The sequence below is a fragment of the Colobus angolensis genome, unplaced genomic scaffold (genome assembly GCF_000951035.1).
Source record: "Colobus angolensis palliatus isolate OR3802 unplaced genomic scaffold, Cang.pa_1.0 Scaffold15, whole genome shotgun sequence".
Classification (NCBI taxonomy): Eukaryota; Metazoa; Chordata; class Mammalia; order Primates; family Cercopithecidae; genus Colobus; species Colobus angolensis.
The window spans coordinates 16,321,278-16,346,671 of record NW_012114599.1 but is presented as its reverse complement, the minus strand read 5'-3'; the positions used below and the strand labels follow the sequence as shown (position 1 = coordinate 16,346,671).

At 38.9% G+C, this 25,394-nt stretch overlaps 1 protein-coding gene across 1 annotated transcript in view; it reads left to right on the top strand.

The window, feature by feature from the left end:
* Positions 1-25,394, top strand: part of LTBP1 (latent transforming growth factor beta binding protein 1) — a 282,394-nt gene that overhangs the window by 218,812 nt on the left and 38,188 nt on the right. Inside the window, 7 exon segments of the mRNA XM_011935989.1 lie at positions 2,498-2,641; positions 2,813-2,818; positions 15,692-15,868; positions 16,542-16,628; positions 18,508-18,636; positions 19,330-19,470; positions 20,436-20,606. Coding sequence (XP_011791379.1) covers positions 2,498-2,641; positions 2,813-2,818; positions 15,692-15,868; positions 16,542-16,628; positions 18,508-18,636; positions 19,330-19,470; positions 20,436-20,606 — 855 coding nt within the window.

Genomic DNA, 25,394 nt, shown 5'->3' with positions numbered 1-25,394 from the left:
CAAGTGTGAGCCACTACGCCTGGCTGCTTAATGTTCATTTCTAACCAGCTAGATGAGCACACTAAACCCATGCTGACATTTCAGCTTGGCACACGAAACACCACCCTTAGAGAAGGAATATTTGTTATCATTTTGGTGAACTCAACAAATGTCATTTTATTTGTATTTGTATTTATCCTTTCAAAAATATTGACTGAGCACCTATGCTATGCACTTTACCCTGTGTGTTCTGTAGAGCTACGGGGATGAGTCAGCACCTCTCCCATTATCACCTACTCATCCTTCAGCTATTTGCTCCAGTATCATTTCTCTAACCCACCCCTGCATTTAAGGTCTGCTGTTCCGTGCTTTCACTGAGTCTGAACTTTTCACTCCTCACGCTCACCAAAGCGTTTTCGATTATTTTGTTAATTTCCCTAACTCAACTATAAGCTCCATGAAGGCAGGAGTTGGGACTGCTGGCTCATCATTGCTTCCTCACATACAGGCCGTACAGGCCTGCCCCACAGAAGTAAGCTTGGAAATATTTCTTGATTGAATTATTGCAGTCTGATGAGATAGAGTTTATTAGCCACATCAATAATACATGTTGGAAAGTACAATGTTCCACTGAACATTTACCTAAAATTGATAAATGTGAACTGGCAATTTCTTAAGTTTTTCTGGTCTCAATATGACTGTCTAGGTTGATTAAATATTTCAACTCTGCTTTACTTTACGTTATGGTATTTTTCACAAGTGAAACCAGTTCATTGGATTTATATCTCTTTATATACAAATGAAATGGAAAACTGAGGTAATTATCCAAATAAGTCAAGATATATAAGCTTTTTGTCCAATTAACTGGGTATACCAGGTGAAAGGATGATTTTTTTTTTCTGGAATGATTTAGATAATTGCTCAAATTTTTAACTTTGTATAAACCATCTCAAAGTATGCTCATGAAAGCTAATGTTTGTACATGTTTAATGCATAAGACATGTGAGCATTTCAGACTAATTCAGGTGCTTTGCTGAACTGGATACTCATAAATAAAATGTTGTAGGAGGAAAGAGGATAAAAAGCACTACTGGACAAGGTCAAACATAAAATTAGCCTTTCTTTAGGGCTGTGTACTTGCAAAATGTTGAATAAAGTGTGCTTGTCACTGAGATTCCTTGACTGTATTTTAATTATGTATATTTAAGTACAGAAGAAAAACATTTAGCAAAATAGAAATTACACAGTGGGACATCAACAGAATTTGAAAAGGCATCCTGAGATCAGTGATTAGTTATTGGACCAATTCATTTCACATGAATGATTAATGTAGCCTGATGAGTATCTATAGGGGTCTCTCCTTCATTTCTCAAAGGAATATGTAATCTGAATTCTATTGATAATTATGGATGCTTTGGCTACCAGAGAAATACCTGTATTTTCAGATATTTAAGTATATTTTAAAAGCTTTTTAAATGAACTTAATTCTGTGGTTACTGAAGTATCGGTGATTCTAACTTTGCTTGAATTAAGAACTGAGCGTAGGCCAGGCATGGTGGTTCACACCTGTAATCCCAGCACTTTGGGAGGCTGAGGCAGGTGGATCACTTGAAGTCAGGACTTCATGACCATCCTGGCCAACATGGTGAAATCCTGTCTCTACTAAAAATACAAAAATTAGCTGGGCATGGTGGTGCATGCCTATAATCCCAACTTCTCAGGAGGCTGAGGCAGAAGAATCACTTGAACCCAGGAGACAGAGGTTGCAAGTGAGCCAAGATCATGCCACTGCCCTCCAGCCTGTGCGACAGAATGAGACTCCATCTCAAAAAAAAAAAAAAAACTGAGAGTAGAGTGTTGGGTCATTTAAGACTTCATTATGTTGAAAAGTCAAGAATGATAAAACTAGATGGTCAGTGGGCACATATTAGGTTTGCAGTACAATTCCAGGGTGTCCTTTAAAACTAAATTGGGAATTGGCCAGGCACAGTGGCTGACTCCTGTAATCCCAGCACTTTTGGAGGCCGAGGCAGGTGGATCATGAGGTCAGGAGATCAAGACCATCCTGGCTAACACGGTGAAACCCCATCTCTACTTAAAATACAAAATAAATTAGCCAGGCATGGTGGCAGGTGCCTGTAGTCCCAGCTGCTCGAGAGGCTGAGGCAGGAGAATGGCATGAACCCGGGAGGCGGAGCTCGTAGTGAGCCGATATCTTTCCACTGCACTCCAGCCTGAGCGACAGAGCAAGCCTCCATCTCAAAAAAACAAAAAACAAAACAAAACAAAAAAAACTAAATTGAGAATTGTCTTAAATTTTCATAGTCCTTTTGTCCAGACCAAATCTGACAGCTCTACCTTAAAGAGCCCCTTCCCTAAAAGAGCAGAAGGGGTTTGACTGCTCTCTGGGGATCGCCTTCTTTTCAGCAAGACACTATTAGCCCTGGCACACCTGGTAAAATAGAGAGCTGTCATGAATGAGGCACACATCTCACTTGGCCTGTGCTCCCTTTTCCAGATGTGAATGAATGTGAACTGCTCAGTGGGGTGTGTGGTGAAGCCTTCTGTGAAAACGTGGAAGGGTCCTTCCTGTGCGTGTGTGCTGATGAAAATCAAGAGTACAGCCCCATGACCGGGCAGTGCCGCTCCCGGACCTCCACAGGTAAGTCCCAGTGACACTGTGCAAGGGAATGGCAGGCTCCTCTCAAAGACCTGCACCCACCCATCTTTGGGATAAATGCTGGGAGTGAGATAATTAGCCAGATGTCCTGACACAGTGCTGTCTCTGGAAGCTTCCATGTTCTTCTGTGCCTGCCTTGTCAATGGAATTAAGATGTGGGTGATGACTCTTTGGGCTAGATGGCCTCTAATGTTCTATCCAAACCAGAGATGCCTCCAGTAAGGTAAAGGATCCAAAATGATGAGGACATTTGCTGGGGATTGCTTAAAATTTAGAGAGCTATCAGCTCAGGATTTAATATGGCACCATCTCATTAAGTTGCATAATCTTCCATACGTTCTTGGCCCTTAGAGAAATGTGTTTTGACACTTCTCTAAATTAAAAGCAACATATAGGCCTCTTAGGATCTACAAAGACTTCCACTTGGAATTCTTAAGGTGTTTTTCCAGAATTTGGCCTAGAGAGTGGCTATGTTTGCATTCACTTAAAATTTGATTTAGGCTGTGTCATCACTGTGCAAACTGAAATAGAGAGTTGGACTGTTTTCCAGATAAATTAATCAACTTCCCAATCACCCTTTTAGTTTGTGCCATGTAGCTATAGCTTGGTTGTATTTTAGGGAAAGCAAAGGCCCAAATGGTCCTTTGAGAGCCAAGTAAAATGAAACATAGACCATTTTTTTTTTCTTTCTCAGTCAGTGTTATCCATGCTTCAATAATAGCTTTCACTACTCCTCTGGAGGGTACACTTGTTCTGCGTAAAATAGCTGTCTTTGCAAGTAATAGGAAATGAAATATAAAAATATTTTCACCCACACATATTTCCTCAGTTATTAAATATAGAAAGGTTAAGGGTACAGAATTAAATGAACAGACTGTAATTCAAAAACTTTGTGAAAGAGAAGAGACAGGTTATTACTGGTGACAGGATTTCTCTTCATTCTAATGACCACCACAACAATACATATTCCATAAAGAAGAGACTTTTCATTTTAATTGGATCTACAATAGCAAAAAAACAAACCAAAAAACAAAAAAATCTGGTTGACCACTAACAGAATTGGTTAAGTAACTGTCTTTTTCTTATTTTTGCTTGGTTCCATAGGGTAGCACCTCACCTATAGTGTTATTTTGAATGAGATAATTCATATGTCATAATATATAGCCATTAAATGGCGTACGTGATGCTTAGATAGTCATGATAAAGATAAACATATGTGATACAATGTTAAGTGAAAAAATGCAGGATATTCCAACGATCACACTCTGTAGAGGAAGATAAAAAGATAATTGTTGGATCCCAACCAGTAACTAGTGGAGCTTATTCATTTGTATAGCTCCTGGCAGCTTTTACTTTTATCATGCCTCAATTTGTATAGTTGTTGGTGAACTTTGATTGTATGGAGTCTTAACACTGTCTTATGACAGTCTTCATTAAAAAAAAAATTTCTAGCAGTATCCTGAGAGACTGAGTTTAGCCATAAACTTCAGCAGAAGCCTTCTGTCTGATTTCATCAGAGCCAATAATTGATCAATTATTTGAAAAAGGTGATTAAAAACTGGAAATCATAAAAAGGTAACATCTTCTAAATTTAATTTTTAACTCAAAGGATATAAGTACATTTGGCCCTGTGCAGTGGCTCACGCCTGTAATCCCAGCACTTTGGGAGGCCGAGGCAGGCAGATCACTTGAGGCCAGGAGTTCTAAACCAGCCTGGCCAACAAGGTGAAACCCTGTCTCTACTAAAAATACAAAAATTAGCCGGGTGTGGTGGCATATGCTTGTAATCAGTAAGGCAGAGGCACGTGAATCGCTTGAACACGTGAGGCGAGGTTGCAGTGAGTTGAGATCACACCACTGCACTCCAGCCTGAGCGACACAGCCAGACTGTCTCAAAAGAAAAAAGAAAAAAAAAGTACATTCATGCACCAATCTTTGAAGAGAAAGGCTGTGGTCTTTTTCTGTGTAGAGGTTCATTTGTGGACTTTGTGTGGCTATCCCGCATAAACCCCATCTGTTATGTGTTACTTACACTTTCTTTGTAGAAGGGAGAATCTAAAGCCTTTTCCAAAGCAAACGAATGTAAAATCCCTCTAGATTTTTACAGTTTTTCTCAATTTTTTACATTTGTCTTGTCCACACCTAAGTTGATAGCATTTCTTTTACTGAATCAACTTTATCGATTCTTTCTAAAGCTTTAACTTGCCCTAGAAACAGCTCTTCTAGTCACATTCATATTGTACTGGTTGATGTAATATTTAATTAAATTATGTAAGTACAATAATCAATACACTGACACAGAATGTTTGAGTATATACCTAGGTGAGTCTCGGTTTGCATACTGCGCAGCCTATAGGAGCAGAAGTGTGTGGACCTCTGCAAGAACAGCCGTCCGGCTCTGAGCATTCTCCCTTCCGTGAGCATCAGCAATGGTGTTTTACACAGGGCAAGAAAACATCAGTTAACACAGCAAGTTGGTTAAATGTTGGCCAGTTAAGAGAGTTTGTACCCTGTCCAGTAAAAAGAATCTGCTATTCCATAGAACAAAACATTTTAGGCCAAATATAAATAAACGTTTTTAGACTAGGATTCAAATTAATTTCATTATATATATAATATACTGAAGCTGAGATCTCATCCTTCCTGAAAAGTGCTTAGGAAGGGGAAGATAGATTTCTAGCATAGGCTATCACGTTTTTATTCAGCTGTAAAACACCCCCAGGACAATCTACATTCCAACAATGAGCAGTAGCATGATAATCTGATGTGGTATCATACTGAAGACAGAACTAGGGCTAAAGCGTAGGATATTAGGAAGGCAGATTTCAGGTCAGTATCCAGAAGAGCTTTCCAAAAACTAACAAGAGCTAGTCAGCAAAAAGTAGCCTCACAAAATACTGGAGTGCTTCCCGCAGAGGCATCCAAGAACAGGTGGGATACCCACTGGCAGAAGAGCACCCACTTCCAGCAGGGTATTGTCCCAGATGAACCTTTAAGGTACTTTGGAACGCTCATGCCCTAGGGTTTTTATTTCTAAACTTTCTTGCTTCCCACATATGTATTTTTTAGGTCTGCCTTAATGTTTTTTACTGCCTGGGCCTTTGGCCACTAATTTACATTGCTGTGCATTGCCTAAAAGCATCTGAAAAAGAAGTAACTAAAAAAAATGTCCATACCAGGCCACTCATCACATTTAAGGAGGTATGGATGTAAAATATAGTCTGATGCTATTATTTCCTTAGTGCCTGTGATAATTGCTCAATAAAAACTTTATGTCTTTGGGCACTCTAAGGGAAGCAGTAAATATTTAATCTTGGCAACTGCAGCCTTCAGACCTTACCCACAAAATGCTGTTCTCTTCCTTGATTGGTGTACAGAGGAAATTCTGTGGTAGGAACAGAATCTTATTCTTAAAGCAGAAGGTATAATGAAAAGAGCACAATGAAAAAAATACATATTGTAATCCATACAGGTATTCTTCACTTTAAGAAAAGCAAACAAAATCAGAAAGTATAAAGCATATAGGTTGGGGTGATTAGTTGTATTATAAAGTAATTCTTCACTTTACTCAACAATTTATCATAGGGTTTCTTTAAATATCAGTTTTCACTAATACATTTGAGATCTTATTCCCACGTCATGAACTATATCCTAGACTTCTGCATTTAGAAACCACCTTAGTGATTTTTCCAGCTCAATTTTTTTTTATTTATAGATAAAGACACCGAAGCCCAGAGAAACAGCTGAAATGTTATTCTTAAGGTTATATAGCTAATGAAGGGCAGAATTGGTTCAGGAACCCAACTCAGGGATCTTCCCACTTCACCATTTCTACTTTTAGGGCTGAGGACACCAAGACATGAAATTCTTCTCAAAATTGGCTTTTTTCATTTTGTTTTTCATTATTAAGATAATACACATTAATCATAGAAAATTGGCAAATACAAAAATAAATCAAAAAGAAAGGCCCCTGCAGTATCACCATCCGATATCTGTCACCATCTTGACCTCTGGACTCTGAAAGGACATCCATATTCCCCTGCCTCAGCAGAACCATCTTCCATTTGACCTTCAGTGCACTGAAATCAGGCCCTCTGACTTTTCATCTAAGTGAGCCGTCAGTGAGCTTCTATATACTAAACTCTTTAGTCTCATCCCAGAGTCGTCTTCTGAAACATTTGACACTGGTTTTTCATCTTTTCCCCCATCTTTGCCCTGTGATTGATTTCACGACATTACTGTTCCCTGCATTCTCCTGCCTCTTGGACGAGTCTGTTCCTGTCTCATTCTCAGATTCCTCTTCTCCTGCCCATTCCTGAAATAATAACATCCCAGGCAGTTGCATGCCTAGCTCTCTTCTTATTTATGTTTTTCTCCTGGGATGTTTTATCTGCTTTGGAGTCAACTGTTACTTATATGATATTGCCTGCTAAGTAAATATCTTCTGCCTCGACCTGTGTTCTGAGTGTCATGCTCCTATTTCCAGCTGCCTGTTGGACTTTGTCTTCCAGGGTGTCTTGTAAGCCTCTCTGGCTGACAGTTATTCAAACCTAAATTAATCACCATTTCCTCTACTTGTGTCTGTTTGTTTGTTTGTTTATTTATTTATTTATTTTTATTTTTGAGATGGAGTCTTGCTCTATCGCCCAGGCTGGAGTACAGTGGCACGATCTTGGCTCACTGCAACCTCTGCCTCCCGGGTTCAAGGGATTCTCCTGCCTCAGCCTCCTGAGTAGCTGGGATTATAGGTGCATACCACCACACCCGGCTAATTTTTATATTTTTAGTAGAGACAGGATTTCACCACGTTGGTCAGGCTGGTCGCGAACTCCTGACCTTGTGATTCACCCGCCTCGGCCTCCCAAAGTGCTGGATAACAGGCATGAGCCACCGCGCCCAGCCGTGTCTATTTATTAATTGCCAGACATCAATACTAGAAATTCTGAAGTCATACATTTTTTGTCTCCCCATTCGTCATCCAAGCAGTCTGTCATAACATCCTGCCAGTTCTACCTTCAGCGTGTTCTTCAAATCTCTCCCTGCTCTGGATGCTGCTTCCCTGGGTCAGTCTTTCAGCATCGCTTACTTGGATCATTCCAGTAGCCTCCTGCCTTCTCTCCCTGCCTCTCTCATCAATTCCTGCTCCACACTGCTGCCAGAGTTAATGTTTTCAAAACACAGATCTGAGTTTAAATCATTCAGTCTTTCAACTGCTTGCCACTGCTTTATAGCATGAAGTCCAAATGCATTAGCAAGGCAGCAATACCCTTTATCCTGTGTAATGTAACCTGCTTGTTTAGCTTTCTCTCCTACACTCCCCATACCTACATCCAAGCCCATGCCCTGCTCATGGTTACCCCGAATAATTATGCTTTCCCAAGATGATGACTTTGCTCTTGCTCCATTGCCCAGGCTGGAGTGCAATGGCGTGATCTTGGCTCACCACAACCTCCACCTTCTGAGTTCAAGTGATTCTTGTGCCTCCACCTCCCTAGTGGCAAGGATTACGGGCCTGTGCCACTATGCCCACCTAATTTTGTATTTTTAGTAGAGACAGGGTTTTGCCATGTTGACCAGCCTGGTCTTGAACTCCTGACCTCAAGTGATCTGCCTGCCTTGTCCTTCCAAAGTGCTGGGATTACAGGCATGAGCCACTGTGCCTGTCTTCTCGTTAGCCTTTCCTGAAATATCTCTCAAGCCTTTTTAAAAGTCTGCTCGACTCTTACCAAGTTGTCACACATTCCCCAAATCCCCAAGGTGGAATTACGGGATTCTGCCTCTCTGCTCTCCACGTGCCTTGTTTTTGTGACTAACAGTCTCTGCATCTTATTCTCTCTGCATCCACTGCAAAACAGCTCACTGCTTAGCACAGTTGCCTGATGGATGGTAGACACTCACTAACTGTTGAATAAATTGCCTCTCCACATTAGAAGCACATGTCCCTTTCATAACCCATCCCTCCCATTCCTAGCTACTTCTACAGAATAAAAATAATTTTTCATTTTTTCAAAGATTTAATAGGGGCACACTTAAGTAAGGAAATGTCTATTCACACTTCCGTGTAAGAAGTGCTGCTTCAGATTGCTTGAGTTAAACTGGAAGAGGTTAAATTAAAAGAAAAAAAGAATGTCTCCCCACTGGACTCATCTTGGTAGTTCTGACAATTGAACTCAAACAGCATCCCTGTTCCCTTCCTAGAAAGGTATACTACAGGTTTTGTGTATGTACACTTTTTTTTTTTTTTTTTGAGACAGAGTCTCGCTCTGTTGCCCAGGCTGGAGTGCAGTGGCGTGATCTCAGCTCACTGCGAGCTCTGCCTCCCAGGTTCACGCCAGTCTCCTGCCTCAGACTCCTGAGTAGCTGGGACTACAGGCACCCGCCACCATGCCCGGCTAATTTCGTTTTTGTATTTTTAGTAGAGACGGGGTTTCACCATGTTAGCCAGGATGGTCTTGATCTCCTGACCTCATGATCCACCCACCTCAGCCTCCCAAAGTGCTGGGATTACAGGCGTGAGCCACCGCGCCCGGCTGTGCATGTACACATTTTTTAAAGGCAGGAAACCACATGTAACAATCAGTCAACTGTTATATGTGGCAGAGTCTGTTTTTTAAAATATGTTTAGTTAACCTGTTAAAGAAATTTAACATTGAAGGAGTTTTATAAAAATTATTTCTGATTGGAAAAAAAGACTTTTGGTAGGAAAAAATATTAAAGAAAGACCACAGTATTTATAATGCAAATATTGTAAAAGGCCATAAAACTCCTGAGGTCATATTGTGTATTTGTAATGGATCTATACCGTAAATGTAGGTAAGGCTGAGGAAAATACATTCATTTGTTTTTAAAAAAATTACTGAGTCAAGTTTCTTCCCACATCCAGTGATGATAATGAGAAGGTATCATCTTTTTGGTATAAAAGCCAAACTGCTTTTATAAGATTTTCTGCTTGCTATAGATAGTATCTAAAGTCATATCTGAGTTTCTGATAAAGAGGTGTCAGTGTTTTAATGACCTGACATATCAATCAAAGTGACAGACTAAAACTATACACACACACCACACACACACACCATTGTACCTTCATTTATTTTTATTTTTTGAGACAGGATCTCACTCTGTTGCCCAGGCAGGAGTGGTGTAGTGGTATGGTCATGGTTTGCTGCAGCCTTGACCTGCTGGGCTTAAGTGATCCTCCCACCTCAGCCTCCTGAGTAGCTGGGATTACAGGCCCACACCACCATGCACAGCTTGTTTTTAAAACTTTTTTGTAGGACGAGGTCTCACTATGTTGCCCAGGCTGGTCTTAATACTACAAGATATACCCATAATGTTGCATTAGAAATGCATTTTGGATCCTAGAACTTGCCATAAACTAAACCTGAAGAGGAATGGTTTGTGCATTTCCTTTTAAACATTTTCATACACTTTGTGTGTCACTTCGGATTTGCTTTACTCATGCATTTATCCTTGCAGGCCCTCATGACGCCCGAGTGTCAGGAATGTTACAGGCTTGTGTTGTGTGGCATCTGCTCATTCCCCCATCTCCATATGTGCTTCCTATTCTGACTCTGTGCTCTTCTCTCGTTTTTCTTTCTCTGCAGTACAGCTGTCCCTTGGTATTTAAGAGAGCTTGGTTCCAGGGCCCCCACTGATACCAAAATCCATGGATGCTCAAGTCACTGATAGAACACAGCGTAGTATTTACATATAACATATGCACATCCTCCTGTATACATTGAATCATCCCTAGATGACTCATAATACGTAATACTATATAAATGACATGTAAATGGTTACTCTATACTGTTGTTTTATTTGTATTATTTGTTTTTGTATGCTTTTTATTTTTTCAAATATTTTTGATCTGCAGTTGATTGAATTCACAGATGTGAAACCCATGGATACAGAGGGCTGGGCCCACGGTACTTTATTTGGCTTTCAGGAGCCCCTTCATTCATCCATTTCTGCTCAGGAGCCCCTTCATTCATCCATTTCTGCTCATTTTTCTTCTCCCTGCTTTTCCACTCTATAGTAATATCCCTGACTTTCTCCACTCCTCACCTTCTCACTGTCCCTGGCTCATTTTCTCCATTCTCTTATAATGCCTTCACTAGATGTCAGCTCCACCAGGCATCCTTCCCTGATAGCCTTGTCTGCCCATCCCTGTGCAGTGAGGCCTAGGGGTTGTGTGTGTGTGTCCTGGGAGTGAAGCCTCCAGTTCACTCCTTAAGACCTCTTTAAGAGCAAGAACTATGTGGAGGGATCCTCTTTTAAAGTGTTTTTACTCTTGTGCTTTTTTTTCTAAACTTCACTTTGACTGCTTTAACATGTTTTACCATCTTAGGTTATCCACTTTCTGTTACTGAACACCACGGGTTTGGTCTAGGTTCTAGCTCACTGCACAGAAAGCCAATCACTGAGACTACAAGTATTGCCAAGGAAGAAGGCTTTAATTGGGTGCTATGGCCAAGGAGATGGGAGCTCAGTCTCAAATCCACTTCCCTGATGGACTAAAACTAGGGGTTTATGTAAGGGGGAAGAAATGTAACAATGTGTAAGAAAACAAGAGCAAGGGAGGGACAGGGAAAGCATCATGATGAATCAGGGATCAGCATCTCATGTCAGGATGTGGTGATCTGGTGAGTTTCAGTTCTTTGATACTTTTTTTTAAGAGGCCTGAAGGTCATTTCCTGAGAAAGGAACTCAGATAAGACAAATGTTAAGTTTCAAGCTTTAAGATCAGAAATGTCTGCCGGGCGAGGTCACTCATGCCTGTAATCCCAGCACTTTGGGAGGCCAAGGCGGGCGGATCACGAGGTCAGGAGATTGAGCGGTGAAACCTCGTCTCTATAGAAAATACAAAAAATTAGTTAGACATGGTGGTGGGCGCCTGTAGTCCCAGCTACTTGGGAGGCTGAGGTAGGAGAATGGCGTGAACCCAGGAGGCGGAGCTTGCAGTGAGCCAAGATTGAAACACTGCACTCCAGCCTGGGCAACAGAGTGAGACTCTGTCTCAAAAAAAAAAAAAAAAAAAGAAAAAGAAAAAGAAAAAAAGAAAAACACATTTCTCATTTTCCAAGTTCTTTCCAAGTTTGTTCAAAACAAAGCATATGAATTTCTAAGTTTTCCTTTATGTCTCCTTGAAATATTAAAGAATTCTTTCTCACTAAAAACATTAATGCCTGTAGCATTTTTAAAATAAGAAGGGAAATAAAGTGCCCTGGGTAATTCTGCTGAAAGTAATTTATTGAACATCATCACACGCACAGTTTTATCCATTGATCTCTTTTCAGGACTACAGGCAGCTGTTTCTTTGGGGGTAACTATTTATTCATGTGTATTAGCAGTGTTACTCTTGGGTCATTGTAGTAATTCTGACTGTTCCAAAAAGGTTCAGAGAGGATTAGCTCATAAAAACCTTCAGAACACATTGTAAATGGAAAGGGAGAGCCCATTTAAAAAGCTCATATCCACTTTGACCAACTACATGTTGTAGATTTTCTCATCCCAACAGTAATTCCTAAGATTAGACATTTATGGGGAAAGACTAAAGAAGGAAATGGCCCTACAAGCAAATGGCCCACACCCTCTTTAGGCTGATGAACCAAGACAGGAGGAGCTCCCAGAAAGGGCTCTTTATACTGGTGTCTTCAGCTCAAACCTACTCCTTCCTATTCAGAGCCAGGGGACATGATTGCACTATTTGTGGCCTTGTTGCTGAACCCCCAGCAGCAGAGATTATCTGTGTCCTTCTTCCCATTTATCTCAAAGATGAAAACAAAAAAAAAACGCAAAGAATAAAGGGCAAAGCAGAACAAACCCATGCTATGTGAGGTAAGAACCTGAGCTCCAAAGAAGGGTTTTGGGGAAAGCAGTAGACATAGGCCACTTGAAACCGACATTAGTTTTCTCTTCTGGGAATTGAGGACACTGTATTTACCAGCACCTTCTATCTCATATAGTCACCCTATGGGTCACATGAAAAGTCCTCTGTAAACGTTCCCTCAGAAAAAAACATAGAAAATGCCCAAAACCAAACTTTCTTGTTGTTACTGGCCACACCTCTAGAATAAAATATGAAAAACTTGATCTTTTTATGCAAATGTGAAGCCAACCTCTTAATGCAAATTGAAAACTCAAATCTGAAAATACTGAAGGAGGATTAATATATTTTTTAGAAGTCTGAAGGAGGATTCATATATTTTTTAGAAGTCTGTGGCATGAGATATGTAGTACAGCTAATCTTATTCATAATATCTTTAAGAAAAAGAAGATTCATTTTTTTTAATACTTGGCACTTTCTATGACTATTGATTTGATCTTTTAAAATTAGTTTCCAATATAGAAACCCTCTACCCCTGGCAGCAATGAACTAAACTCTTATAAGAATTTCTTTAAGAAATTACATTATCACATATTTACTGACCAGAGTTTTATCCCAATGGAAAAATGCTCTAGGAAGTTAATTACTTAAAGACTAGGAAGATAGGGAAATTGTAGCTTTTCCCAGAATGACCTTTGTGGACTAGTTTTTTAAAAAGAATTTGAATTTCTTTCCAAACACAGATGAGGGCCTGACTAACCCTCAGTTTCAGCTGTATAAACATTGAACTTTCAAACGTCTTAGAAAATAAGACCAAAACTTTTAACAACCAGTGTAAAACCTGAATAATTACAATTATATTGTTGATTATTTCCCTTATGGGAAGTAATCTGCTTCTTTCCCCAAAAAGGCAAAGATTGTTTTATTTCTTAGTTTTTATGACATGAGTGTAACAAACGTTTTAGTAAACAAAACAGTGTTTACCATATATGTATTTGTCTATATATGTGTGTGTGTTTAAAATACATAAAATTATATATAAATATATTTCAGATTTTAAATTCATATATATTTATAAATTTTGACATGCTTTGACTCAAGAGAAGCCTGTAGTTTCTAATTACCTGTGAGTATAATCTTCACTGAGGCCTTATTACAAGTATTCCATTTTGTAATAAACACCATGACATACTTACAACTTTGTACATGAGGGGAAAAAAATTGAGCCTTCTTTTAGCACAAACCATAGAATAAACCTGATTACCAAAACCCTGTTGCTTTTTTGATTTGTATTTCTCACTATTATTTATTAATAGCTAGCTACATTTTTGGACCAGCTGAAGAAAATAATTGAGCAGAATTGGTAGTAGTAACAGGCTGACAATTTATTCACTGTGTTGAGGGAGAGATTATAAAATTTTCTGTAGGGTTCATAATTGATTTAGTAACAATTTAAAATACGTACTCTTAGTTTTCCCAAGTAATTCCATGTCTAAGAGCTCGAAGGCCCTTCTAACGAAGATCCTTTCCGTTAAGAGTGCACAAAGTGAATTTCAGTCCTCTCCACACTTGAAGCAAGCTGGACCAGATGAGGAAAGTGGCAGGTTTTACCCAATTTCACACACGAGGAAATGATTTAAAACCACTTCATAAACTGCTGCATAGAAATCAGCATTTGAGTTTTTTCCTGGACACTTGTTCTAGGTTTACATTTGTCATCAGCTGTTAATGCTAACTTACTGTCCAAGCTGAAATCTGTCAAAGACAAAATAATCAGAGAATTGGCCAGAATCAACTAGATGAGGGATCTTTATAGTCTCACTGATACTCTGTGTTCTGAGAGGAGTGTATATTTCCAAGGTTTGTTTGCTGCTTTGCTTGCTTTTAATGCCAGAAGAGGAAAGAAAGGGCAGTAGCTTTTCTGATAGAATTTTATGAGTTTATATTTTAGAAACACATTTACTATTTAATATATTAGTAAAATTCCCACTGTCAACTAGGCCCTGCCAAAAGAAACATATAGGAAGATATTGCAAAAATAATTTATTTAATTTCCCTGCTCATATAATTATCTACTAACTTCAAAACAAAGGTAAGTGTAAGTATGTGCGGACATTAAACTCTTACCCTCACCAGTAAATGTCTTCCTTTTGACCTTACAGTTTGAGTCCAAGAATCTGGAAGTAGTAGAGTTCTAGTGACAATATTTCATTAGAATTAATCTAAGTAATTATTATGACAGTAGTCAGCTTCTTATTTGATGTTGCATTAAATAAAAACAGTTAATAAATTCAAACTGGATCATAGGCAGTAATTTGAACTCTATAGCATACAGGAGAGAAGGGGTGTGACTACTTTCCAAGTCTAGTCACAAAATAGTGATCATTTTTTAAAAGCACAGACTTGTTCAAAGACTTCATATCTGATCGAATTCTATCTGTTTCCTTATCTGAAAGTGGGTGGATTTTGTTCTTATCATTTGTATTCTTTCATATCATCTCGTTCGTGTTTTATCACACAGAGAGTTAAGCTGAATCTGTTAGAATATGTTTTCCTCTAGGACGCACTTGAGCTGGGACTAGAACCCAGATTTGAAATTCTACCCTGAGGCTTAGCTGGCACTCATTATTTCATTCAAAGTCATATATTTGCAACAATTTAAGTAGTTACATTTTCAGTGATGAAAGGTTATTTAATAGGCTCCAGGTTACAGCAGTATTTTCCTAGTTATCTTCTTCTGTGCAGTCTTCAGAAGAGATTGGGAGCATGGTTGATTCAAATAACTACCTAAGGGTTAAATATTATGTGTGGGCTCAGACCCCTGGTCAAGTGTTGGAGAAAATTTTTATTGATTTAAGTAGGTGTTATAGCTCAGTAACAAATGGCCCTATGTTTGGCAAGAAAAGCAGATATGGAAACTGTACTCACAGCCAAATCTACAATAATAAAGTAATTGGTTCACGTAAAAGGAAATGGTTTTGACAGATTTACACTCCTGGGGTATGTTAGAATTCCACCAAAACTCAGGATTCCAAGTGCATTTTTATCTCAAAGTGGAAGAATCTGACACTGAAAGTGGAAAGCATTTTCTATAAAGCAAATGCTATTGACACGGTCACTCTTTCACCCACTGCATTCTCTGCGAGTTGTGCTAGGTAGTTCTGATGTGTCCTGTTGTCGCTCTTTACCTTCTCTACTCCATTTAGATTTAGATGTAGATCAACCCAAAGAAGAAAAGAAAGAATGCTACTATAATCTCAATGACGCCAGTCTCTGTGATAATGTGTTGGCTCCCAATGTCACGAAACAAGAATGCTGCTGTACATCGGGTGCGGGATGGGGAGATAACTGTGAAATCTTCCCCTGCCCGGTCTTGGGAACTGGTAAGAATCTGCTGAGTGGTCGAGTCACTTGTGTTTGGTCATATGGTGTCCCTGGGCCTTGAAATGATGACACTCACTCCCACAGCCAACTCAAGGCGACTTACCATATAGTGAGTTTCATTCAGGGCTAGATCCAGCACCCGCATCCCATCTTAATATGAATCCTTGAACTTCTCTTCATCAGAGTGTACTGTGACACTGAGGTTCTGTGTGATATTTTGGCAGAAAGTTAATTCAGTTTTATTCCACTTTAAAATTAAAATCAGTCTTTGCTGCTAATAATGATACAGCATTATTCGTAACTAAAGTTTGTGTATTGAAGCTAAGATTTTGTATAATTGATTCTTATTAAACCTTAAAGAAAGTAGACATCACAGTCATGGAAAAATAATAGTTATAATATCAAGTAAAGCATGAGTAAGAAAATATGAGTGAACTTGGAGGTTTTTTTAATTAAAAAGTGTAAGAAAATCTATGAAGTCATTAGATTTCTTTGCACTTAATCCGTAATTTTTTGAGATTGTACTAAATTTATTTGCTGGAATTGCCTTAAAGTTACCGAGTCTGAGAAAGCAAAACTGAACTTGAAACATGCATTCATGGAAGATGTTGATTCTTTTTTTTTTTCTTTCCGACTTATTTCTTTTCTTGGTTTTGTCTCTTCTAAAATCAGCTGAGTTCACTGATATGTGTCCCAAAGGGAAAGGTTTTGTGCCTGCTGGAGAATCCTCTTCCGAAGCTGGTGGTGAGAACTATAAAGGTCAGAATCAAGTGGAAAGAAATTTTCAACACATTGTGTATATGTGAGATACTCAAGTGAACGCATGGCTTGGGTTTCACAGAATTAGAGTTCTTTTCAGTCATGAAAACTGATTACAAAGTCCTTAATTCTACCATTAAAAGAAAGTCCCCATGGACTTGGAGTCAGAACACAAACTGTATGATGCTGGGAAGTAGACATTGGGAGGTGAACTTCTGAGTTTCTATCTCTTCATCCCTGAGATAGGAATAATTTCTCAAAGGTTATGATAAGGATTAAATAAGATAATGTATCTGAAAGTACTTAACAAATTCTGTACCTAGTACATACTTACTAAATATATTATTTTATTCTAGATGCTTAATAGAAATCATATAAATTATGATCATATAAATTTGACCACTATTTGTCTTTATGGTCATCAACAAAGCTAAGGTTCTTGTATTTTTAGACTTTATCCTACTGTTGTGGGGCCTTTTACCAGTGGCCACAAGTTCATAATGAGAAATGGAAGGGAAGACAACCAGAGTAGACATGTTTTGTATATTTAATGCTACTATTATATAATTCTAAAATAAATGTGCAGCCTTTTAATTTTGGTGAATATCCACATGTATGAATATTTCCTCATTAACCACTCACTTTTGACATTTTCACGATAGAGATATTACCTTTTACATACAAAGTTATTTTTTTCCCTTATAGTTTAATACTGAAGACTGCTAAGTAGCTGGGAAACAGACTATAAAATCATTTTTATTGTCAATTTTTGGAAAACTAGTGTTTGAATAATATGGTATAATTCAGTAGCTGGATAAGAAATTCCATTTGTGTTTTTTTAAATACATCTGTGATTTGGTCCAATTAAATAATGAGAAGACTTGGTTTATAATAAGTGTTGAATGGTTTCCAAATTCACAAATATACATTACTATGTTTTTGCAGGGATGTAGTTAAATCTCCCTTCATATTAAGGTATAGAGCTCTGATTTCACCATAAATTCATCTTCTCTTTTATATGAAAATAAATTCCTCCTCTTCCTATTTTAGCAGTGCTGTTAATGGTTGGAAGAAGATTGGATTCAGATCCAACCAGCCATATGTTCTAGGCTTGGCTTTGCCATTTTCTATCTGTGTAACTTTAAGCAAATCATCTATGGAGTCTTCAGGTTGTAAAATAAGGAATAGATGACATTAGCTCTAAAATGCTAGAACTAATGCTAATAATAGCAGTAAAAGCAACAGATAACACTTTTGAGTATCTGCTTATGCTAGAGTATATACTGAGTCCTAGCCATGGATTATCTCATTTCATCCTTCCACTCTTATTAGGTAGATGTTCCTATTGTCTCTAATTTATCACTGAGTAAACTGAGATAGCAAACTGTTAATTCTATGGGGGAATGGGTCTGCTAACCCCCTTAGCAAATTGTGCTTTCTTTTATCAAGAAAGACTTGCATTCAAGTTCCACCAAACCTTCTTGGAAACTTTCTACATCTCAACTAGTGAATGGGCCAGAATATACATTATAGAACACGTTTCTTAAAAGGTATATATCCTTCTGTTGATGCCACTATGGAACCATAGACCATTTCATCAAATATGAGGTAGCGTCTCAGAAACCATATTTACAAATACACTTCTCCAATAATGGTTTGGCCATTGCTTCTCAAATATCACAGACAAACTACATCTGTTTATGTTTGTATGCCTGCCAATTAGGCCTTATTTTAAGAATATTATATTGCTGTTTCTGTAGGATTCTTTGGAATATAAATATTATAATATCTAACTTAAAGCCCCAAATCTGGTTATACTCTTTTTAATTGAAAGATCAAACCTAACTCCTTTTTGTATTTCTCAATTTTTTCCCAATAGATGCAGATGAATGCCTACTTTTTGGACAAGAAATCTGCAAAAATGGTTTCTGTTTGAACACTCGGCCTGGGTATGAATGCTACTGTAAGCAAGGGACATACTACGATCCTGTGAAACTGCAGTGCTTTGGTAAGCTTTAAGGGGATATAGTATGGTGTACTGTGAAAATATACAGATGGAAAAAATAACTATGCTATGTAGTAAAAACAATTTCCTTGAATCTAAATCATATGCTGAAAAGATGTGTAAATGTTTTAGGGATCTTTTCCTTAACCGCAATTTAAGAAAATAAAAAAAAAAAAACCCACCTCCATTCTACTGTTTGAATGTATTTCAAACAAAGAGTTAATATTCACTGTGGAATTATAATTCAGGCCACTGGCATAACTGAAGTGTTCTTTCGGTCTGTGGCACCTCCTGTTTCATCACTCATACTGTGCAAGTGAGAGCCATTTTAAATACTGACCCAGACTTTAATGCTTAAGCAGAAAACCATATATACTAGGCAGAAAAACATAGCAAAAGGCAATAATTTTAAAAGTTATCATAAGGAGCCATTTTATCTTAAATTTCTAAGCATATCCTGTTCATCAATGTTTTCTTTCCTTATTTAATGTCAGCAGCAGCAGCAATGTTGTTTTTCAGTCTGAGCAGCTTGCATGTTTATAGTCAGAGCCACTCTCTTTTGGATGATAACGTGTGGTTAATTAAAAGTGGCAGCCCCTGGAATCTGGACTAAATAGAGCAATGTGTAAAGTTTGGTAAGTGTATGAGGTACGACTGATGGCTGATTTTCTTTAGTAATATTTTTTTTCTCTTAAGATATGGATGAATGTCAAGACCCCAGTAGTTGTATTGATGGCCAGTGTGTTAATACAGAGGGCTCTTACAACTGCTTCTGTACTCACCCCATGGTCCTGGATGCATCAGAAAAAAGATGTATAAGACCGGCTGAGTCAAACGGTATGTTTCCAGGAGATGCAAACCTGTGTCCAAGTAAATATCATAAGGTTTTCCTTTTAACTAAAATTGTGAACCATTGGAAAATAGAAAAAATGAATTCCTTGGGTATTTTGAAATAACTAAAATGAGATACTTACAGAAATAATAATAAGATGCATATCATCAGTATGCAAGAGATTTAATAGCCTGGACATACTCATTAAGTATGGACCATGGAGTGGCTGAGCAGATGGCGGGGTGGTTCCATGGCTGAGGGTTCATCATCCCTAACCTGCAAAGGCAGCTGAGGGAAATGTAATTCAGGGAAAGATAATTAGGTGTGCTCAGCAGAGTGGTGGGAGTGGATAAGGCTCAGGAGAGCAGAGGGTGGAGTTCAACAAGGTGGTGGAGAGCCCAGAAGTCCACTGACAGAAACTCCTGTCATCCCTGATGCTACGGATAATTGGCAAAAAGCTGCTGATAATTGGCATCATCTATCATTCGCCTCAGGAGACTGCTTTGGATGAAGTCAGTTGAAAGGTAGGAATTAAAGACTCTAGGATGAAATGTCACTGGTCCAGGGCTTTGTCAGATTAAATGGATGAGAAGGCGTGAATTCAATAACCGTTACGTGGAAAGAAATGGTAGGGTTTGACAGGAGTAAATGAAAAAGTGAAGATTAGAAGAGTGAGAAGCCCGTCAGGCTTATGACGGATAGGCAAAATAGTGGGCATTGTATATAACAGTAGGAAACTGTAGAGAGAAGTATTGTGTTGGGACCGGATGGGCAGGTGGAATTTCAGCTGATGGAATGACACCCAGTTGGAGATGACAGAGAATTGATCCATTCAAAGAACAGACTGAATTCAGACTTTTACTTGGAAGTCACTCTTAGATGGAAGCTTGGAGACTTTCTGGCTTCCAACACAGTGTTTATAAATAGGAATAACTGTGCAATTTTCATGGAACTATGTTTTCCCTTTCAGAACAAATAGAAGAAACTGATGTCTACCAAGATTTGTGCTGGGAACATCTGAGTGATGAGTACGTGTGTAGCCGGCCTCTTGTGGGCAAGCAGACGACGTACACTGAGTGCTGCTGTCTGTATGGAGAGGCCTGGGGCATGCAGTGTGCCCTCTGCCCCATGAAGGATTCAGGTGAGCCCATATCCAGTTCCTTCTGCAGGAGGCCTTTGGAGACAAGTTCATTTCACCTCCTTTGCATCCTGACGTTTCTCTTCCATATCTTCGCCTTCACTCCTGATATCTTACTTTCATTGTGTGTGTGTGTGTGTGTGTGTGTGTGTGTGTAGGGCAGGACTGCGTAAACATTTCGCTCCTGGTTTACCTCCACTCCCGACCCTGTCATTAATTTTTGAAGCCCTCATTCCATTTCCCCAGTGAATGATAAATGACCCAAAGAAACATAACTTAGCAATCAGTGGCATAGGCTTAGAATTTATATTTCCTGGCAGTTCATTTTTTACTACAATTCTTCTCATTCCTAACAGTTTCTACTTAGACCAAAACGTATATTAGAGACGGTAGAAAATCACTGTGGGTCAAAGTCCAAATTTTCATGTCAACCTCTGTATGTGGAGATATAAGAAATGGGTTAGAACAAAAAGGGAAGGATTTAGAAAGTAATCGAAGAAATATTTCAACAAATCTCCTTTCCTTTCAAGTTCTAGCTCTATCTGGGTTTAAACCTTTGGCCAACTGGAAAGGATGAGACAGGCTAAGCTCCCAGTTTCATCCCCTCTCCCAGTTTGGAGGAGGCCTGGAAGGTGCTGGCTTCGTGCTTCCTGGCTGGGCTGTCTGGTGACCGTTGAGTTGTGCACTGTCTGCCAATTTCCCTTTTTACCGTCATAGCACCTTCTCATTAAAGGAAAGCACTCGAAAGTGTTCAGTGTATCGTTTTGTAAAGTTGACTTGTTAAAGGTAGAAGGATCATGTGCAAGTAGAAAGCAAAGGAGTTTATTATGAATATATTCTCAGAACAGTCGAGAGGGGAAAATTGCTTGAAAAGAGGAAATGCATTAATTTTTAGTGAATTCAATTAGAATATTTCTTTCAAGCTATATAATAAATTAGCTTTCCAGCTTAGAAATAGCTGAAAACCAATGTAGCATGAAAGAGAAAATAATTTGGAATTCCCGTAAGAAGAAAATGAATAGCCAAGGATAAAGAGCAAATACACAAAGCACTAGATGGCAATGATAGCAGCCCAGAATTGGAGAGAGGGCAGGTCTGGGGCCAGATGGCGCTGAGTCTGGAATCCAGCACTGCCATAGCAGCTGCATGACCAGGGGGAAAAAACTTCACCCTGTACAGCTCATTTGTGAAACGGAGGCGTCTACATCTGTCTTGGGTTGTTGCAAGGGCTGGGAGGATGTAGGTAGAGCAAGGGGCTAATTACTAGCTTTACTGGTTGTTTCGGGCCCTGGAAGCAGATGCCACAGGGAGACAAAAGTGAAATCACTAAGTTAATGCGAGTTCAGTGAGACTTTTGAGTCATTTTCTCACAATGCTATACTACCTCAAATCTTTTTTACTTATGCAGTGGTTTTTTATTGTCTAGTTTTTTCCACAAATCACATGTATTCCTCCTAAAGTATTAAAATAGTCAAAGAGGTTATATTCCCCTCCACCTATGCCATCACAATTGAACTCTGCTCCTTAAAGACACTCACTTTTGACAGTTGGGTTTTATCATCCTAGCATTTTCCTACACTTTAATTATCATTATATATTTATATTAGTCATTGCTGTGTATTAATATATTTATATCCAACAGTGTTTATAACTGAAGTCTGTATCATTGATCTAAGCTACACTTTGCTTATATTTTGCACTTCAGCATCCCTGAGATCGGGGTCATCTGATAATTATGATATATAACCATGTCCACAGATATTTTTCCCAATTTTTAACATCTATTATATCAAGATACATTTTACAATCTAGGATCTCTTAAAACTGATGAAAGTAACTTAAAATTTTTTTATATTGATATATTTAGGGGTGCAAGTGTAGATTTCTTACCTGCATGTATTACGTGGTGGTAAGTAAAGTCTGTGTTTTTAGTGTACCCATAACACGAATAGCGGACTGTGCCCAATAGGTCATTTTTCAACCCTTACCCACTTCCAGACCCCCACATTTTGGAGTCTCCAGTTTCTATTATTCCATTCCATATGTCCATGTGCACCCATTGTTTAGCTACCATTTATAAGTGAGAACACTCAGTATTTGACTTTCTGTTTCTGAGTAATTTCAATTAGGATAGTGACTTCCAGTTTCACCCATGTTGCTGCAAAATGCACGATTTTATTCTTGGTTATGACTTAGTGGTATTCCATGTATAAAGAAATTTTCTTACTGAAGCATTCCTACAGGTGCATACGTGGAGGTTCATTGCAGCATTGTTTATAAAAGGAAAATCAGGATTGGGGCAAGATGGGCCAGGGAAAGGTTAGGGGAGGAAAGAAAACAAATGCCCTGCACAAGAAGTGGCTGAATAAATCATGTACATCCATAAAACAGATTCCATGCAGTTGTTTAAAAATTACATTGTTTTGGCCGGGCATAGTGGCTCATGCCTATAATCACAGCACTTTGGGGAGCCGAGACAGGTGGATCACAAGGTCAGGAGATCAAGACCATAGTGGCTAACACAGTGAAACCCCATCTCTACTAAAAGATACAAAAAATTAGCCAGACCTGGTGGTGCACACCTGTAATCCCAGCTACTCGGGAGGCTGAGGCAGGAGAATAGCTTGAACCCAGGAGGTGGAGGTTGCAGTGAACCGAGATCGTGCCACTGTACTCCATTGAGTCTGGGCAACAGAGTGAGACTCCATCTCAAAAAAAAAAGTAGTACAGCCTTTATGGAAAACAGTATGGAGATTTCTCAAAGAACTAAAAATAGAACTACCTGGCAATCCCACTAACTAGGTACCTACCAAAAGGAAATGTCTTTATCCATTCCTCCATTGAAGGACACTTAGGTTGATTCTATCTCTTTGCTGTTGTGAGTAGTGCTGCCGTAAACACACAAATGCAGGTATCTTTTTGATATAATGATTTCATTGCCTTTGGGTAGGTACCCGTAAACAATGCTGCAGTGAACCTCCATGTATGCACCTGCAGGAATGGGTCAGTAAGAAAATTTCGACAAATGAAAATACCAGGCTAAGTGTGTACATTTTAAATTTATGATATTATCCTGGCTGGCACCATGGCTTATGCCTGAAGTCCCAGCATGTTGGGAGGTCGAGGTGGTGGATTGCCTGAGGTCAGGAGTTTGAGACCAGCCTGGGCAACACAGTGAAACCCATCTCTACAAAACATACAAAAATTAACCAAGTGTGGTGGTACACACCTCTAGTCCTAGCTACTTGGGAGGCTGAAGTGGGAGGATGGCTTCAGCCCAGGAGGCAGAGGTTGCAGTGGGCCAAGATCGCACCACTGCACTCCATCCTGGGCAGCAGAGCCAGACCCTGTCTCAAATAGATAAATAAAATTATTCCCCCAAAACACTGTAAAAATTTACACTCTAATTGACTAGGTTTTAAAATGTTCCAGTATTTTGTTATGAGAAATGAATATTTGAATAATGTAGCAATATTCTAAATATTAAATCTATTCTGAAAATATAGATTTCAGAATATTGCATAAATAGTTTTCAACCAAAGTTTTCAAAAACATTTTAAAAAGTGGATTAGAACAAATACATATGAAGAAGTATATATTATATAATATTTTTGGAAGAATACAGAGTATCGGGGAAAAAAGATACCACATGCCAAAGTGAAAAAAAAAAGATTAGCTTCATTGCTATACAATTTCTAGTTTGTATATCCACAGTTATTATGATGAAATGTCCAAAAAGAATCTCTAGTGTACATGGTCAGCCAAACCAAAATCAGTGCTTTCCAATCTGTTACTTTTTAAAACAATGGTAGGTTGTTTGTTAACTGTATTATAATTTTAACCTCCAGCATACAAGTTCATTGACATTAAAATGCTGGGTGGGCTGGTTGGCGAGAACAACTACTTAGGCTCTGGAGGCACCTGTGAAGGACCCCAGGGTTCTAGGAAATGCATGTTGAAACCTGCTTTCGAAATGTATCTGTTGAAGTATAGGAATTAAGGAGGCAGCCCCAAAGGAACTTCTTTTTTTTTTTTGGACAGAGTCTCGCTGTGTCACCCAGGCTGAAGTGCAGTGATGCGATCTCAGCTCAGTGCTACCTCCGCCTCCCAGGTTCAAGCAATTCTCCTGCCTCAGCCTCCCAAGTAGCTGGGATTACAGGCACGCACCACCACTCCCAGCTAATTTTTTGTATTTGGTAGACACAGGGGAACTTTTCTTTTATACTACCAAAATTATAGACCTAGAACTAGGCTTATGGATCATCTATTCTGAATGCAGAGAGAAGTACACAGTGAAATTAAACTTTTCCACAGGTCCTGTGATTAGTTGGCATTCCCTTAGTTGGCACCTGATCGTGTAGTCACATTTACACAAAACCATCTCTTGTTGCGAAGCACATGTTTGCTGGAGTGGAGTGAACTAAGAGGAGCCTCAGGGCATCAGGGTTAGCCCAGGTGCTCTAGAACCAGGTTGCCTGGCTTTGCATCCTGGTTTGGCAACTTCTTATCCCCATGACCTTGTTAATTTTCTGTCTCTGTACCTCAGTTTCTCATATGAAAATAATATCTGCCTTTCAGGGTGGTTGTAAGAATTAAATAATACATGAACACTTCAAATAATGTTTGACACATGGTACATTTTCAGAAGATACTAACAACTATGGCTGCTACTACTAGGTATCTCAGATCAAATGCATTTTCTTTTTTTTTTTTTTTTTTTTTTTTTGAGACGGAGTCTTGCTCTGTCGCCCGGGCTGGAGTGCAGTGGCCGGATCTCAGCTCACTGCAAGC